At 36.7% G+C, this 16,528-nt stretch overlaps 2 protein-coding genes and 1 pseudogene across 2 annotated transcripts; 1 reads left to right on the forward strand and 2 right to left on the reverse strand.

Annotated features, from left to right (window-relative positions):
* The first annotated feature begins 688 nt into the window (after positions 1–688).
* Positions 689–6,771, forward strand: LOC142635833 (uncharacterized; annotated as a pseudogene).
* Positions 6,772–8,708: 1,937 nt separating this feature from the next.
* Positions 8,709–11,929, reverse strand: LOC142636749 (cysteine-rich receptor-like protein kinase 34). Its single transcript, XM_075811035.1, has 6 exons — positions 11,801–11,929; positions 11,561–11,658; positions 11,193–11,382; positions 10,481–10,718; positions 9,239–9,389; positions 8,709–9,122 (listed from the first exon to the last, which is right to left on the reverse strand). The coding sequence occupies exons 1-6, from the start codon at positions 11,874–11,876 to the stop codon at positions 8,796–8,798; spliced, it is 1,080 nt and encodes a 359-aa protein (XP_075667150.1). The 5' UTR covers positions 11,877–11,929; the 3' UTR covers positions 8,709–8,795.
* A 115-nt stretch (positions 11,930–12,044) lies between these two features.
* On the reverse strand, positions 12,045–12,872 carry LOC142635834 (cysteine-rich receptor-like protein kinase 25). Its single transcript, XM_075809903.1, has one exon. The coding sequence runs from the start codon at positions 12,870–12,872 to the stop codon at positions 12,045–12,047; it is 828 nt and encodes a 275-aa protein (XP_075666018.1).
* Between the last annotated feature and the right edge of the window lie 3,656 nt (positions 12,873–16,528).

Raw genomic sequence — 16,528 nt, forward strand, 5'->3', positions numbered from 1 at the left:
CGACGGACAGGTGTCAGGGGAAGGGATTGAGTAGATGGAGAGGTGTAGGGCTGAGATGATAAGGGCAAAGGGTATAAATAAGAGAGGAGAGACACAGAAGAGGGACTTTTGTTGTTGTTACCCTCTTTACAAATTCATTGTATTCGGATCTCTAATCATAAAACTTATTGTGGCAAACTGTTTGTTGTATGATTTTTGGTCCTTACAATTGGCGCCATCTATGGGAACAACAAAGTGAGACGTTCTGATTTAAAGTTATATGGCAGAGGCAAGTCCAGAAAAGGGAGAATCAGTAAGTTCACGAAGAAGAGACTTAACTGTAAGTCTCCAACGGGGAGTAGGGAAGAGACTTACTTCAGGGGTGGTGATGGAATCACATCGTAGCGGTCAGGGGGCTGAGCAACGATCACCAATTGAGGGGCAAATGTCTCGCGACAATGTGTTGCAACAAACGCAGTCTGAGATAGATTACTTACGCAGGCGTTTAGATAGTAAGAAGCGGGGAAGGAAGAGCTCTTCTTGTTCTTCCAGCGACAGCTCTAAAGCAAAATTTGGAGGAAAGGAACTTCCAGCGCTTGAGTCTCCTCACAGTGAGGCCCGTGTTAGTGCTTCTTCGGGTGTTAGGACAAAGAAGCAAAAGGAGACGCAAGGTGAAGGTGGAGCATACCACGGTGATGGAAACGATGCAATGGGTAAAGCTTTGAGGCAAATGTCAAAATCCCCCTTTGTGGCCAGGATAAATAGGGCAAAGCTCCCCCGCAGGTTTTCTCAACCTATATTCACTATTTACAATGGAATGACTGATCCTGTAGAATACGTCAGTCATTTTAATCAAAAGATGGCTGTCTACTCGAATAATGAGGCGCTGATGTGCAGAGTGTTTCCCTCCAGTTTGGGGCCAGTAGCCATGCCGTGGTTTGATGCTTTGGCGGAAAGTTCCCTAGCGTCCTTTGAAGAATTGACTAGGGCATTCGGGGCACGGTTTATAACTTGTAGTAGGATCCCAAAACCCTTGGATGCTTTACTATCTATGGCCATGAGGGAAGGAGAAATGCTCAAAACTTATTCTGATCGATATTGTGAAATGTATAATGAAATTGACAGAGATGTGGAAAGTGTGGCTGTGAGAACCTTTAAGGTGGGGCTTCCCACGGAGCATGGATTGAGAAAGTCCTTGACAATGAAAGCAGCTGTAGATATGCGCCAGCTTATAGACCGGATAGATAAATATAAACGGGTGGAAGAGGATCAGATGCAAAGCAAAGGAAAAGTGAAGGTGTATCCGGAGAAGAAAGATCTGTGGGGTTTCAAGGCAGTTGGCCTAAACAAGACTTTTCAAGTCACCCAATGTCCGCCGAAACTCCTTTGGTTAATTCATTGTTCAAGGAGCCTATACATCACATATTGAAGAAAATTCAGCATGAACCGTACTTTAGACCACCCAACAAGATGAGTGGAAATGCATCCATGAGGAATCAAAATCTTCATTGCCATTATCATCAAGACAAGGGACATACCACAGAAGATTTTCGGACATTGCATGATCATCTGAACCAACTAGCTAAAGCTGGGAAGATCAATCACTTCTTGGCTAGACCGGATAGGCAAGTGGGACAACAAGGTACACAAATGTATTGGGGAAATACTCCTCAGCCAGCTCTAGGCACCATTAACGTTATTTTGGCGCAGCTTAGAAGAGAAGTCGGGGATCCTTCACGGATCATGTCCGTGCAAAACGGTTTTGGAAACGAAGTCATGTAGGAAAACAATCAACTGGTTAAAAGAATGAGGTTCTCGGCGATGCCGGTATTGGGGTTCTTTGATAAAGATAAGGAGGGCACATATCAACCCCATGACGATGCATTGGTAGTAACTATTCGTATCAGGGGATACGACGTGAAGCAAGTCTTGGTGGATGATGGAAGTGGTGCAGAAATCATGTATCCTGACCTATTTAATGGTTTAAAGTTGAGAGAAGAGGATTTGGAGAAGTATGATTCCCCATTGGTAGGCTTTGACGGGAAACAGGTAATTCTACGGGGGATGATTAGGTTACCTGTACAGGTGGAGGGTACCGAAGTCCAAGTTAACTTCATAGTCGTTATGGCATGTTCACCGTATACGACTATTTTGGCTAGGCCTTGGCTCCATGCAATGGGGGCAGTTTCGTCAACTTTGCACGTAATGGTGAAATATCCTATCCGAGGAAATGTGGGAGTAGTACATGGTAGCCAGTTGGTAGCCAGGCAGTGTCTGATGTCTGCAAGTATCAGAACAAGCCAAGGTTCATCAGCGGTGGCGACACCAGAAGCATCATAGCAATTAAAGAAATCTGCTCGGGAAGTAGGTGTTGATAAGGATGGAGGTTCTGCCGAGGAGTTGGACAAAATATTTATAGGAGAAGATAAGGAGAGATATTTTCAGGTGGGATCACAGTTACCAGTGCTGGAAAGGGAGGAGTTGGTTCAATTCTTACAGGATAACATTGATGTTTTCGAGTGGACAACCTATGACGTCCTGGGAATTGATCCGGAATTCATTTGCCACCATTTGAATGTTAGTCCCAATGCAATGCCCCAGAAGCAGCCTCCTCGACGTGCGTCCCAAGAGCATGCAGAGGCAATTAAAGAGGAAGTTAACAAGCTAAAGCAAGCAGGGCAATCAAGGAAATTTTTTATCCCGAGTGGCTGGCCAACACTATTGTGGTAAAAAAGAAGAACGAAAAATGGAGAGTTTGCGTTGACTTCACTGATTTAAACAAGGCATGTCCAAAGGATCCTTTCCTCATCCCAAGAATTGATCAATTGGTGGATGCAACTGTTGGGCATCCCCGGATGAGTTTCTTGGATGCTTTTCAAGGTATGCCCGAGGATGAAGTGGAATGGTCGGGTAAAGGAAGAAAGAGAGATTGATGATGTATGGGACATGTTGCAAATATCCAGGTGGGGCTGGATAACTTTCAGCATTGCATTAAATGTCCTGTACCAACCGTTCTGGCCGCATTAAATAGGGAATACCAGCTTTGTCCGCTGCATTAATGTAGACATGACCTGAACAGTACAGAACACAGAACTATAGCTTTTCTCCATTACCGACGGACAAGTGTCAGGAGAAGGGATTGAGTAGATGGAGAGGTGTAGGGCTGAGATGATAAGGGCAAATGGTATAAATAAGAGAGGAGAGACACAGAAGAGGGACTTTTGTTGTTATTACCCTCTCTACAAATTCATTGTATTCGGATCTTTAATCATAAAACTTATTGTGGCAAACTGTTTGTTGTATGATTTTTGGTCCTTACAATAGTATTAATAAAATATTTAATGAGATCATCTTAAAAAAATTATCACGCGCAACGCGCAGATATGCGACTAGTGTATCCTAAAATCTGTTACCCTTTGCTTTAATACCAAGGACAGAAGCAACGTCTATAAGAATTATTAAGAAGAATGCTATATGAAAGATGAAAATATCGACGCTTTCCTAAACTCAACCTTGATCGTGGAAATAAACTAAGAAAGATAAACCTTAGTTTGGCCTTGACCAATCGAGCGAAACGGTTTAAGGCTTCAGAATTATGCGAAAATGTGTGCCTAATGGCCAGTAACAATTTTAATATTTTGAATGTCTGCAACTCTTCAATAGTGACCTTTCAATATATATATATATATATATATATATATATATATATATAGACAAATACAAAACTCTGGAATTCTACATAATCCTATTTAGCAATTATGGAGAATAAACTTTAGGTGTCTACATTTGTACTTGCAATGTAAATTTATATTGTAGACACACAAAAAGAGGTAAATGTTGTACACATTTGTAAAAGGTGATAAATATTTTGCACTTTTTACAGATGTGTACAACATTTGTCAATTTATGTGTCTACACTCGAGTCTCTACAATGTAATTTACATTGTCAAGCACAATTAAATTAAACAAGAATTTCCCTACAGAGAATTCAAACTTTGTTATATCTCAAAGACAATTTGTTAGGAAACAAACTCTCTTCTCTCTTTTTTGAGTGGGGATAAATATTGTTAATAACTATTCAATGCACCTCAAAACCAATCTTTCGTACTTTTTTTTGTACTATATTCATTTTCTTTACAAAATCACCAGTCAGTAACAGATTTGGTGGGTGTGTGTGTGTGTATATATATATATATAATGTTAATGTGTATATAGTTATGGGCTTTAGGCCCAGCTAGATTACTTATATAGCACACATTTTTATATTACACATTTACTTGTACTGCACTCTTATGCATCCTATACAATACAATAATTCAGTATTTCTAACATTATATCAGAGCCACTGCTCTGACATTTTCTTAGCAGTCTTGTCTTTATTAGTGTTACTCAATTCTCAACATCGCTTCCGCCATCACAGTAGCTGCCGTAGTTTTTCGCCTTAGAACCTCCAACGTCTTCTAGTCGTTTTCCTTGGGTTCCGGACTTGCAGCCGCCATCGTTGAGGAGTCCCACACCACACAGACCACTGCACTTATTGTCTTCGTCATGCATCTTGCTCCAATAAGTATTTTTCAAGTACCACAGTGATTGTCTCACCCCAATCTACTTAATCATGGAAACCTTGCAGTCGTCGGAGCCTGCATGTGCCCTCACACGCCACCCAAAGATTCTGCGTTGAAGCTCACACGCCCCACACGCCGATATCCTTCCTCACACACTGCCATGCGCTTGCATATGCTAGATTTGTACCTGTTCACGTTGGCCCTAGGTGACGTCATCACTACCACGTCATTAGCTGACATCATCATCCATTCGCCTACTAACGTCACCCGCCACGTCATCGTTGACCTGCGTTGACCAGACCATTGACTTTGATTGAATGTTGACTTTGACCGTTGACTTTTCTCTAGTGTTGACTTTTTGTAGTCCAAGTGCTCCTTACCCAATTTTTCGCATAGATTTTATTTTTACAGTCCATTTTTGCATATTTTGATTCTAAATAAAGAATAAGGACAGGTTTTCTTCTTGTTACAATAATCGTCGCCGATAATCCAACAAACGTTTTTGCAATTTTTGCAAATGTTTTGGCCACAATATTGAGACTTGCAATCATTGCAACAAATCAACTGTTTCAATTTCTGCTGCTACTGTTGCTAACACTGAGAGTGTCCAACCAATGGCTCCCATTTCTGCATAGTCTAAGTCTTCAGGTCATGCTGTCACCATGTCCACAGATGACCTTAAAAACATCATCGCCAATGTCATTCGTATTGTTGGTAATGCATCTTATTCCTCTTCTCTCTCAACTTTATCTGGTACGTCTCCTTCCTCTTGGCTTATGGATTTTGTTTGTTGCAATCACATGACACCTCACTCGTCCTTATTTTCTGAACTTAAACCTGCACCATACCCTCTTAATATTCGCATAGCAAATGGTTCCATAATGTCTGGTCATAATAAAGGCTCCATTTCAACCTCCAACCTCTCAGTTCCTGAGGTCTTTAATGTTCCTGACATTTCTTACAATTTGTTTTCTGTGGAACAATTAGCTGAGTTGGGTTATCGAATTATATTTGATTATTGTGGGTGTATTGTGGGTGTATTGTGCAGGATCCAAGGACGAGACAGGAGCTTGGGACTGGTCCCAGAGTTGGGCGTATGTTTCTCGTGGACAACCTTCGTCTTCCACTTATTGCTACTGTTTTTGTTGCCGCAGCTGCTACAGTTTCTTCTATTCCTTCCCTTGCACTTTGGCATGCTCGATTTGGTCACCCATCTTCTTCTCGGGTACAACAATTGGGTTTTAGAGGTTTGTTAGGTTCAGTGCCTACAGAAAATTTTGATTGCGTTTCATGTTATTTAGGAAAACAACCAACTTTGCCTTTCAATACTAGTGAATCAATATCCACTAATATCTTTGACCTTATTCATTCTAATGTTTAGGGGCCTTCCTCTGTCACTAACATTGGTAGATCTCGATATTTTGTTGTCTTTGGTGATGATTACTCTTGCTATAGTTGGATCTTTAATATGAAACATCGTTTTGTATTATTGCAAGTATATTCTAATTTTGCACATATCAAAATTTTTCGATCTGATAATGCTCTTGAGTACACTTAATATGCTTTCCAAGCTGTTTTGCATTCCTATGGCACTATTCATCAACTAACTTGTCCAGGTACCTCTCAGCAAATTGGTAGAGTCGAACAAAAACTTCGTCATATTCTTGACACCGTTCGTGCTCTCCTTCTCTCTGCCAAAGTTCTCGCTCCTTTTTGGGGCGAAGTTGCTCTTCATGCTGTTCATGCAATTAATCGCTTTCTCAGTCCTGTCATCCAAAATCAAACTTCATATGAGCGCCTTTTTGGGTTACCTCTAGACTATCACCACCTTTGCTCCTTCGATTCTGCTTGTTTCATTCTTCTTCAGCCACATGAGCATAACAAACTTGAGTCTAGGTCAAGGTTTTGTTGCTTTTTTGGCTATGGCGAAACTCAAAAGGGGTATCGGTGTTATGATCCTGTTTCTCATCGTCTATGTATCACCCACAATGTTGTCTTTTGTGAACATCGCCTCTTTGTTGAGCTCTCTCACTTCCGTGCTTCTCTATCTTCCTCCTCTGTCTTAGATTTATTTCCAGATGAGACATATATTCCTTCTGTAGCTACTCCTGACCCTTTTGTAGCTGCTCCTAATCCTCCTGTAGCTACTCTTGATTCTCCTATAGACTTCTCTATCCAACCACCAGATATCCTTGATCTTTTTCCTAGTTCCCCCTTTAATGAATAGGTGGAAGATGAACAGGTCAAAGACAAGCTACCCAACCCTGAGCTTGGGTCCCCTACTCTTGCTCCGGCTGAAGATCTTGCACACATCATTCCACCTCGTCACTCAACTCGGGTAAGATCCTTTCCTGCACATTTACTTAACAATCATTGTTACACTGCCCTTGCTACACTGCACGAGCCTCACACCTACCGTGAGGCTTCCACTAACTCTTTATGACAGATTGCAATGAAAGAGGAACTTGATGCATTATCTAAAAACCATACTTGGGACTTGGTCACTCTTCCCCCTGTGAAATTTGTGGTTGGCTGTAAGTGGATCTACAAGATTAAGACTCGCTCTGATGGGTCCATTGAGCGCTTCAAAACTCATCTTGTTGCAAAAGGTTTTATACAGGAATATGTGATTGATTATGAAGAGACCTTTGCTCTGGTTGCTCGTATCTCATCTGTCCATGCCCTCTTAGTTGTTGCTTCTGCCTAAAATGGGACCTTTTCTAGATGAATGTCAAAAATGCATTCCTTAATGGGGATTTAAGTGAAGAAGTTTATATGCAACCTCCTTCTGGTCTCTCTGTTAAATCAAATAAGGTTTGTCACCTTTGACTTGCACTTTATGGCCTTAAACAATCTCCACGAGCTTGGTTTGCCAAATTCAGCTCCACCATCTCTCGCTTAGGTTACATGATCAGTTATTATGATTCTGCCTTATTTCTTCGTCGCACTGACAAATGCACTATTTTACTTCTCCTATATGTGGATGATATAATCATAGCTGGTAATGACCTCAGTGGCATTTAAGAACTCAAGGATTTTCTTATTCAGCAGTTTGAGATGAAAGATCTTGGACATCTCAGCTACTTCTTGAGTCTTGAAATCACTCATTCTACAGATGAACTTTACATTACTCAAGCCAAGTATGCCTTTGAACTCTTGTCTCGAGCTGGACTTACTGATAGCAAGACTATTGACACTCCAGTTGAGCTTAATGCGCATCTGACTCTCTTAAGGGGAAACCATTGTCTAATCCCTCTCTTTACAGACGCTTAGTTGGCAGCCTAGTTTATCTCATTGTTACTCGTCCAGACATTTCCTATGATGTTCACCAGGTAAGCCAGTATCTATCTGCTCCATGATCGACTCACTATGCTGCTGTTCCGCACATTCTTCAATACCTAAAGGGCACTCTCTTCCATGATTTTTTCTACTCTGCTCAATCTCCTCTTATTCTCTGTGCATTTTTTGATGCTAATTGGGCAGGAGATCCCATTGATCGCAGGTCCACCACTGATTATTGCTTTCTTCTTGGTTCTTCTCTGATTTCTTGGGGAAGCATGAAACAAACTTATGTGGCCCACTCAAGTACTGAAGCAGAATACTGTACCCTTGTTGATACCACATCTGAGATTCTTTGGTTACGATGGCTTTTCAAAGACTTAAGTGTGTCTACATCCTCTGCTACTCCTTTTTGTTGTGACAACAAGAGTGCCATTCATATTGCTGACAATGATGTCTTCCATGAACGGACTTAACACATCGAGAAATTTTATCTGTTATCACCTTGTCCATAGTGCTCTCAAGCTAATCTCAATCTCCTCTACAGATCGACTTGCAGATATCTTCACCAAGTCATATCCTAAAGGACACCTTCGTACTTTAGTTGACAACCTCAAGTTGGTCTCACATCCACCTTGAGTTTGAGGGAGGCTATTAACATGTATAGTATTTAAGCTTTAGGCCCAACTAGATTACTTGTATAGCACATATTTTTGTACTACACATTTACTTGTACTGCACTCTTATGCCTCCTATATAAATGCACATATGTATATTCTTTAATTGAGAAATACAATATAATCATTCCGTATTTTTAACATATAAAATTATTCTTTACAAAATAATTGGAAGCTTCCAATTATTTTGTCATCCTGAAGTCCAAAATCTCAAACAATTAATGGTAAAGTGGTAATTGATGCTTCATAACAAAAAAACTAATACTAATTTCTGTCATGCCCTCGTTGCTACTTACTATCGAGGGTATACTTCAGTAATTGATGCTTCATTGACAGACAATAATATTGACTTTCCTTTAGATTGATCCAACTCCAACTCTAGCACGTTTTGCTCTGTTCCACTTCGAAGGAAAAATGCTGGCCGTTGAGGTGATGACAGAGTAACAGAGTTACTATTTAGCATGAGAATTATTGAGTCCATTGTTGGTCTTTGCGCTGGATTTTCCTGAACACATAGTAAGGCAATATGGATACATTTGTTGACTTCAATTCTTGAATAAGAATCTCTTATAGTCGGATCCAACAACTCCAAGGACGTTCCGCCCTTCCAATGCTTCCAAGCCTGAATCAAATGATCAAGTATTCTTATATTGTCACCGTTCCCTGCCTCTAATTTAAAGGTGCTTATATATTCATTACAAAATAAGCAAAAAATTGTAAAATTTGGTTTACACTCACATGGCTCAAGAGGTTCTCGGAAGGATCTGATGTACAGAAAGAACTGTTCTTCTTGCCACTTAAAATCTCTAGTAATAGGATGCCAAAACTATATACATCAGACTTAAGAGAGAAGTGCCCTTGCATTGCATATTCTGGAGGCATGTAACCACTAGAAACCAACATTAGAAACACTATTAATTAAACAATCATAATGAAATACCAGAAACATATCAATACTATATATATATATATATATATATATATATATATATATATATATATATATATATATTAGATTCAACTATGGATAAATTTCTCAAGAAAAAATCAATATCAAAACAAACATCACTTGTGTAAGAAACAAATAGTCCTGATACTTAACTGTCAAAAGGACTATTTATACAATGCTTGTAATGTTTTACACATATATTCAAAGAGAATTTTTATTGTATTAGTGATAGGACGATTTTAAGAGCATGAAAATACGTCCAGGATAATTGCAATGTGTTAAGGATTTGGAATTTAAACATTTCTTATAAATACACAACAATACAAATCTATGGATTTAAATGTTTTTTAATTAAAATTTACAAGTACTGGAGAAAATTCCTGACTTTGCCATAAACATTAGAGGAGTGCTATATTTATAACATTTTCACAATACTTTCACAACAAATCATAGGTGGTAAGTTGTTATAAATTCTAATTTAAATCCATAATTAAATTACTTTTTTGTCCACCTATGAGTGTAACAACTCATAACAATATATCACTTACAATTTATTGTGAAAATATTATGAATATAATATCTTTCTAAACATTAATTATGTGCAGTACTTTATATTTGATAAAAACTACGTGCATAAATTCATGTTTGATAAAACTACGTGCATAATGATCAACTTGTCTAGTTAGAATGATCAACTTGTTTGTTTTTCTGTGTTATTTTATTTGGATAAGAAAGAAATAAATTAAAATTGATCTAGACCCTTTTTTTGGGCTCATATAGCATTAGATTTCATTATATTATTGTGTTGATTAGCCTTTTCTTAGGGTGTTCTTTAAATTAAGACATTTTTTCTCCTCAGATCTCCTAACTAGTTTCTAATGGAATTTTTCGTTGTAATTATCTAGTGTGTATTAATGTGATGAGAGGCTACACACAAAGAATTCCGGATGGTCACATTGTTTTCTTCTTTAGTGGTAATTTGCCACGAAAATTTAATGTTAAGAAAGACTACTAAAATATAATGTACTTACTATGTTCCTGCAATCTTGAAGGTATTTTCTTGAGTTTGTTCACTTGAAAAGATTCTTGCCATGCCAAAATCAGAAATTTTTGGATTCATGTCCTCATCTAACAATATGTTACTAGCTTTAAGATCACGGTGTATAATTCTAAGCCGAGAATCTTCATGAAGATAAAGAATCCCTCGTGCAATTCCTCCAATAATCTTGTAACGTCTTGACCAATCTAATGTTCTTTGTTTTTCAGGGTCTACATAACCATCATAATTCAATATTCAAGTTAGAATAAATGGATGAAATTCAACTACAAATTGAAATATATACTTTAATTAAATTTAATAAGACAGGTATAGAACGGGAATTAAATCTCTATCTCTTCCACCATCATAGGGTCTTTAAAACAACAAAGCAAAAACCCTCAATGGGTAAGCTCCTTTTACAGGGTTATAATTAAGAATCTACAAATTTGTTGTAGAGTATAAAGTAAGGATAAAAGTGGTTACACACATGTTACATACAATTTTTTGAACTGAAATCATGAGTTAAAGACACGATTTCAAGTTTAAAAAATTGTATCTTTAACTCAGGATTTCAGTTGAAAATAATGTGTAACAAAAGAGTGTAACAAATACTAACTAGAAAGTGAATAAGATTTATGCTCTCAAACATGTGGAAATCTAAAAATTCTTTAGAAACAACATACCATTTAGAAAATTGTCAAGACTTTTGTTTGGCACATATTCGTAGACTAGAATTTTTTCATTTCCATCCAAGCAATATCCAAATAGCCTCACCAAATTTCTGTGTTGAAGCTTAGCTAGAATTTTAACCTCATTCGTAAATTCTTCTGCACCTTGTGTGGAGTTTTTTGAAAGCATTTTTACAGCTATTTCTTGTCCATTTGGAAGTATGCCCTGATAAGTGCTTTTAAAAGGCTGTTAGAGTAGCCTACAGAACTTACAAATAAAGGTCCCAACATGAAATGGTTCTGAATTTTGAATTTTGCATACAATTCATTTACCACTATTATTCCAAAATATTAGAAGGGGGGGGGGGGGGGGGTTGTTTGAATGCATTATACTAGCTTAATACCTTGTAAACCTCTCCGAATCCACCTTTACCGAGCTTGTTATCTTCTGAGAACTTGTTAGTGGCAGCTTTAAGTGTTGGCAAATCAAATAGCAAAGACTCTACAGTTAAAATTTCTTAAATTAGCAGAGCTACACAATGAAATGGTAAATTTAGGGAATACTCTATATATAATATAAGAGTAACATGTACAGTCATGAGGGAATCAAATTTCCAATGAAATCGATAAAAATTGGTCATTACCATTTTCCTCCTCCATAGGGTACTTTTTTCTTGCACTCCTTCTTTGGAGACAGTAAACCATAGCCAATAGCACCATACAGACAGCAATTGGAGTAACGATAGCAATGACTGTAAGTGATGAGACTTGGCTTTTTCCTGCTTAATCAATAAAGTTTATAGGAAGGGAAAAAACAAAATCAGTGATTGTTAATTAGCTTTAAGAGGAATTTAAAAGCTTTAGGCCCAAACAATTAGCCAGTGCGCTTCAGTTTTTACCATTGGATCTTGGGGCCGAATCTGGTGGAGCTATAGCTGGAGGAGGAGGCGGCGGCGGTGTAGTGATGTTCCGGTAAAATGGGTAAACATCGTACCTAACATTACAACTAGGAGCTAATTCTGTTGCCCCTTTCCTTCCACTACAATGATCCGGCAAATTTGCAACCCGTCCCCGAAGACACGTATTACAACTGGAGCTTGAGATGTCCGGCGTGCACTGTACAAGGCAGTAGAGAGTTATGGACGAAGAAAGGTTGTTTTCTTTGGTGGCAAACTTGGTAGCACCAGGCTGATCAGCAGCTGTGGCCCGAGTGACCGAGTCATTCATCATGGATCCCAGTAGCTGAGCGAATCCGTCTAGCACAGTAATGTTCTGGTCGTTGCAAGCGTAATATGCCCCCCAGTCATTCATGATGGAGAAGAATGATTCATTTGAGTAGCGTAACATGCACTCGTCGTACCAGATAATGGCCTTAATTCCTGTGGGGCAGTATTGCTGCACTACCACTTTTGCTGCCGTTGCCACGCAGTCTTTGCAGACATCGGCGGTGACATCGCCACGGCAGAGAAAGAGGCCGCAAATCTGGTTGGGTGAGTTTTGTCCGACGGTGGTGTTATAGAAACCACCTTCGCGTGAGGCATTGGAGGAAAGGGAAGAGAGGAGGTGGTTGAGATTGGACTGATAGGTGCTATTGGGGGTGAAATTATATCCATTTCGACAGTAATAGAAGCGGAAATTTGGGGCGGCTTCACTAATTATGAACAGGATACTAATCGAGAAATGGACCACAAAGGTAACCTTGGGAGGGAAACTCATTTTGATATCATCTATTCCGTCTTGTTCTCATTTTGGTATGGTGGGGGGAAAAGTTTTACAACATAAATCGTTTTGTAGTGTTGTTCTTTTCGTTTTAAAGAAATACTAATCAATCTTAAGATTTTAAAAAAAAAATTAAAAAAAAAGAAAGAAAAGGTCACGTAGACTTGACTGGTAAAATTTTGAACATTGACAAGGTAGATGTTAGCTGTAATATTCCTTTCAGAAGGCACTACTCTACTCTTCCGAGTTTTTGTTATAGAAGAAGAAAGGAAACTGCTGAAGTAATACCCCTTTCAGAGCTGCGGAAAATATGGCATAGAATAATTGCTGACGGGGAAAGAACGGTAAGCTAGAATAATTGTTTTATAAATTTTTGGGAAAATTACCCTTTGCTCAACTGTGATTTGTTTAAAAAACACTATGTGGTTTAAAAATTGACACTTTACTCGCTTGAAGTTAGCTTTGTTTGTTTTTCGTTACCCACTTCTATTAAAAATAGGGGTAAATTTATATTTTTATTACCTTTTTATGTCTCTCTTCTTTCAAAACATAAAAAATTTAAAAAAAAATTTAAAAATCAAAAGCTAAGTTTTGTAAAAATTAAAATCTAACTTTTACATCTTTTTCAAATCAACTTTTAAATCTTCTATTTTAAAACCTTCCCCTATTTCTATAGAACACACATCAACAAAGCCGTCAACAACTTTGTCTTAATCCTAGAATGAGTAAAGATCAGGTGAACTAAACATAGAGGCAACATTAACCATGAGTCTAGAAAGACATAACAATGAAAAAAGATGAAAAAAGAATTGATGGATATTGGAAAGGAGTTGTTTACTGTTGAAGCAAAATTAATCCTTGTTTGGGTAATAAGAAAAAGGAAAACTTTACTACACTGAGATCAATTTAATTGTGTGGCTTTTTGGTTCAGGTTGAGTTTCTCAATATTCTAGGAAGGAGAAATTTGTTTCATGTTCCTCAATTTCCTCGACAACCAAAGGGATGGTAATAAATGCCATGAGGAAATATGATTCTGTTATGGATATGCATACCGGTGAACTCGCTTAAATTACATTACATTTTTCAGATTTTTTACATATTTAATAGTTTTGAGGTTTGATCACTAAAACTTTTTTGTTTTTCGGGTGCTATTTTAATCTGTTGCAGTTCATAATATTGAGTATGCTTTTGGGGCACATGAGCATCAGGGATTTTTGAAGTAGAACTAAAGCATTGTCTTGGTTTCACGTTTAGAAAATCAATATAAGGTCTAAAAGTTGATGCATGAAAAAAGATGTAAAAGTTAGGTTTTAATTTTTACAAAATCTAGCTTTTTGATCTTTGTTTTCCTTGATTTTTTAGTTTTTTATGTTTAAAGATGAGAGAGACATAAAAAGGTAATAAAAATACAAATTTACCCTTGTTTTTAACAGAAGTGGGAAACGGAAGATAAACAGAGCTAACCTCAAGTGAGTAAAGTACCAATTTTCAATCCACAGGTAAACAAAGTATTTTTTGGGCAAACCACAGATAGATAAAGTGTAGTCTCCCTAAATTTTTTATTTTATTTTTTAGTTAGGGCCTGTGGTGAGCATCAAGTTTTTTCCTAGAAATGTTTTTTTATTGTTTACTAGTTTTTGACCCGTATAATGCATGAAAAAAATTTACAAAAAATATTTATATAAGAACTTCCAAACAATTCAACAGAGTCAAACCTTCCAGATGAAGGAGAAAGAGAGGAATTATTACAATGCACTTGGAATTAGTTTGATTTATACATTTCTGAATCAAACATCCCAAATAGAGAGAGAGAGAGAGAGAGAGAGAGAGAGAGAGAGAGAGAGAGAGATTATTACAATGTAAGTGTTTGCAAATTTTGCTAAAGCATCCGCTACAACATCCTTATTGACCCAATTTTAAAGGACCAAAACTTCTATGGATAACTCTTGTATTATTACATGGCGCTGAGATGGACCATAGCATTTTATCTAAAGCTCCATTGAGTGCCTGAAAGCATGATTTGGCATTTTCTTACAATTGATTGTGTCTGTTGCACTAATTGTTGTGACTAAGAAACATAGAGTAGTAAATAGTTGAACTCCTAACTGTTTGCAATATACACAACAAAACCAAATAAAAAAGAAGAAAGGACTATTAAAAAGTAAATATAATTTGTTAGTATCCTCTCCAGATGAGGATACTAACAAATAAGTATATAAATCGAGTTGCATAAATAATTAATTAATTATATAACTATTTGTCTTTTTCACCTTAAAATAAGTATATAAATGGAGTTGAATAAAAAAATGATAAAATTTAACTACAAAATTAGTTGTAGTATAAGGTTACAACCTTACTTAATATCATTAACATTATTACATATTTCAAAAATCTAATCGTTGGATTATATGTTCTTTACTTTTTTAATACATATGTCAAATTCAGTGTCAATTGGATATTATTTACTATATTCTATAAAATTATATTTTACGCATAATTTTAAACTACAAAAACTTGCAATTTAAACAATTTATAGATGACATAACTATTGATTTTTAATTTTCTAGAAATTTTACAAGTATAAAAAATATAAGAAAATATAATTCAATAGTACATTTGTTAAAAATTTATCTTTGCTAAAAAAAATATTGAATAATGTTGTAGTATAAAGTTACAACTAGGGTATGTTTAGATACCGTTTATTTTACTGAAAATTAAAAACTAAAAATATTGGACTAAAAATAATTTTTAAATATATGAATAGTACTATAAAACCTATTTTTATTTTATTTAAGTTTCTTTTCCCCACAATAAGATCATCCACTACTTTCATTCTCATCTACTTCTTCCTCTTCTTCTGTCAAATGTTGTAATAGTTGAAAAATGGGAAATTGTTGGGTTTGGTGGAGTTTGGACCTGTAAAGTTGAAAAGTAGAGAGACGCATCAGATCATGAAATTAAGATTTTATTATTTTGGCCTCTCTATTTTTTTTTCTTCTGTGTTTTCTGTGTCTTTGTTTTACAATTGTATGGTACTTGTATCCAGTGAAAAAATATGGTTTTTTAAAGTGAAGTAAACTTCTGTTAGAATTAGACAATTTTGAGGTTAATAAATATAAATAGTGTGGTGTACCATCATCACTACCGGCAGTAATTGTTCCATTTTTCTTCAACAATGATTCAAGAGTACCCCTTGAAAAACAACATAATCAGTAACCAAATTTTAAAAGAAATAGTAGGAAAACAAAGGCATATATAAGGACGAAAATAGCAGACCACGAAAATGCACCTCCAGTTTACTTAGTGGTAATGACTCGGAAGTGCCGATGATTTTCATGAACATGTTGATCGCCTGCTGTATTGGCATTGAGATTGTCAGTAATTTTTTTCAAAGACAGGTGTGTGGTTGAAAAAGAGAAACTGCTTGCAAATTGCAGTTTTTTTTTTTTGCAATCCGGTTATATTTATATGTACCGAGGGAAAACAACTGTATCTTGATACAGTGTAACAACTTATTTCTTTTGATTGTGATTAGTTTTTTAAAATCCAAAAGAGATAGTTGTTTAGTGTTTATTTTGCAACACAAAAAGACACAATTGTCCAGTTTTAAATGTAGATGTGTGGCATAAATTTATGTAATTCCTTGGTGCAAT

Source organism: Castanea sativa, chromosome 5, assembly GCF_040712315.1.
Source record: "Castanea sativa cultivar Marrone di Chiusa Pesio chromosome 5, ASM4071231v1".
NCBI classification, from domain to species: Eukaryota; Viridiplantae; Streptophyta; class Magnoliopsida; order Fagales; family Fagaceae; genus Castanea; species Castanea sativa.

Excerpts from the sequence above, each read along its gene's own strand:
- LOC142636749 (XM_075811035.1), bottom strand. The coding sequence starts at position 11,876 with ATGGTGCTATTGGCTATGGTTTACTGTCTCCAAAGAAGGAGTGCAAGA. Across the intron at positions 10,719-11,192 it reads CGAATATGTGCCAAACAAAA|ACCCTGAAAAACAAAGAACA; the intron begins GTCTTGACAATT and ends ATGGTTATGTAG. Across the intron at positions 9,390-10,480 it reads TTCAAGATTGCAGGAACATA|TGGTTACATGCCTCCAGAAT; the intron begins GTAAGTACATTA and ends GTTGGTTTCTAG.
- LOC142635834 (XM_075809903.1), bottom strand. The coding sequence starts at position 12,872 with ATGAGTTTCCCTCCCAAGGTTACCTTTGTGGTCCATTTCTCGATTAGT.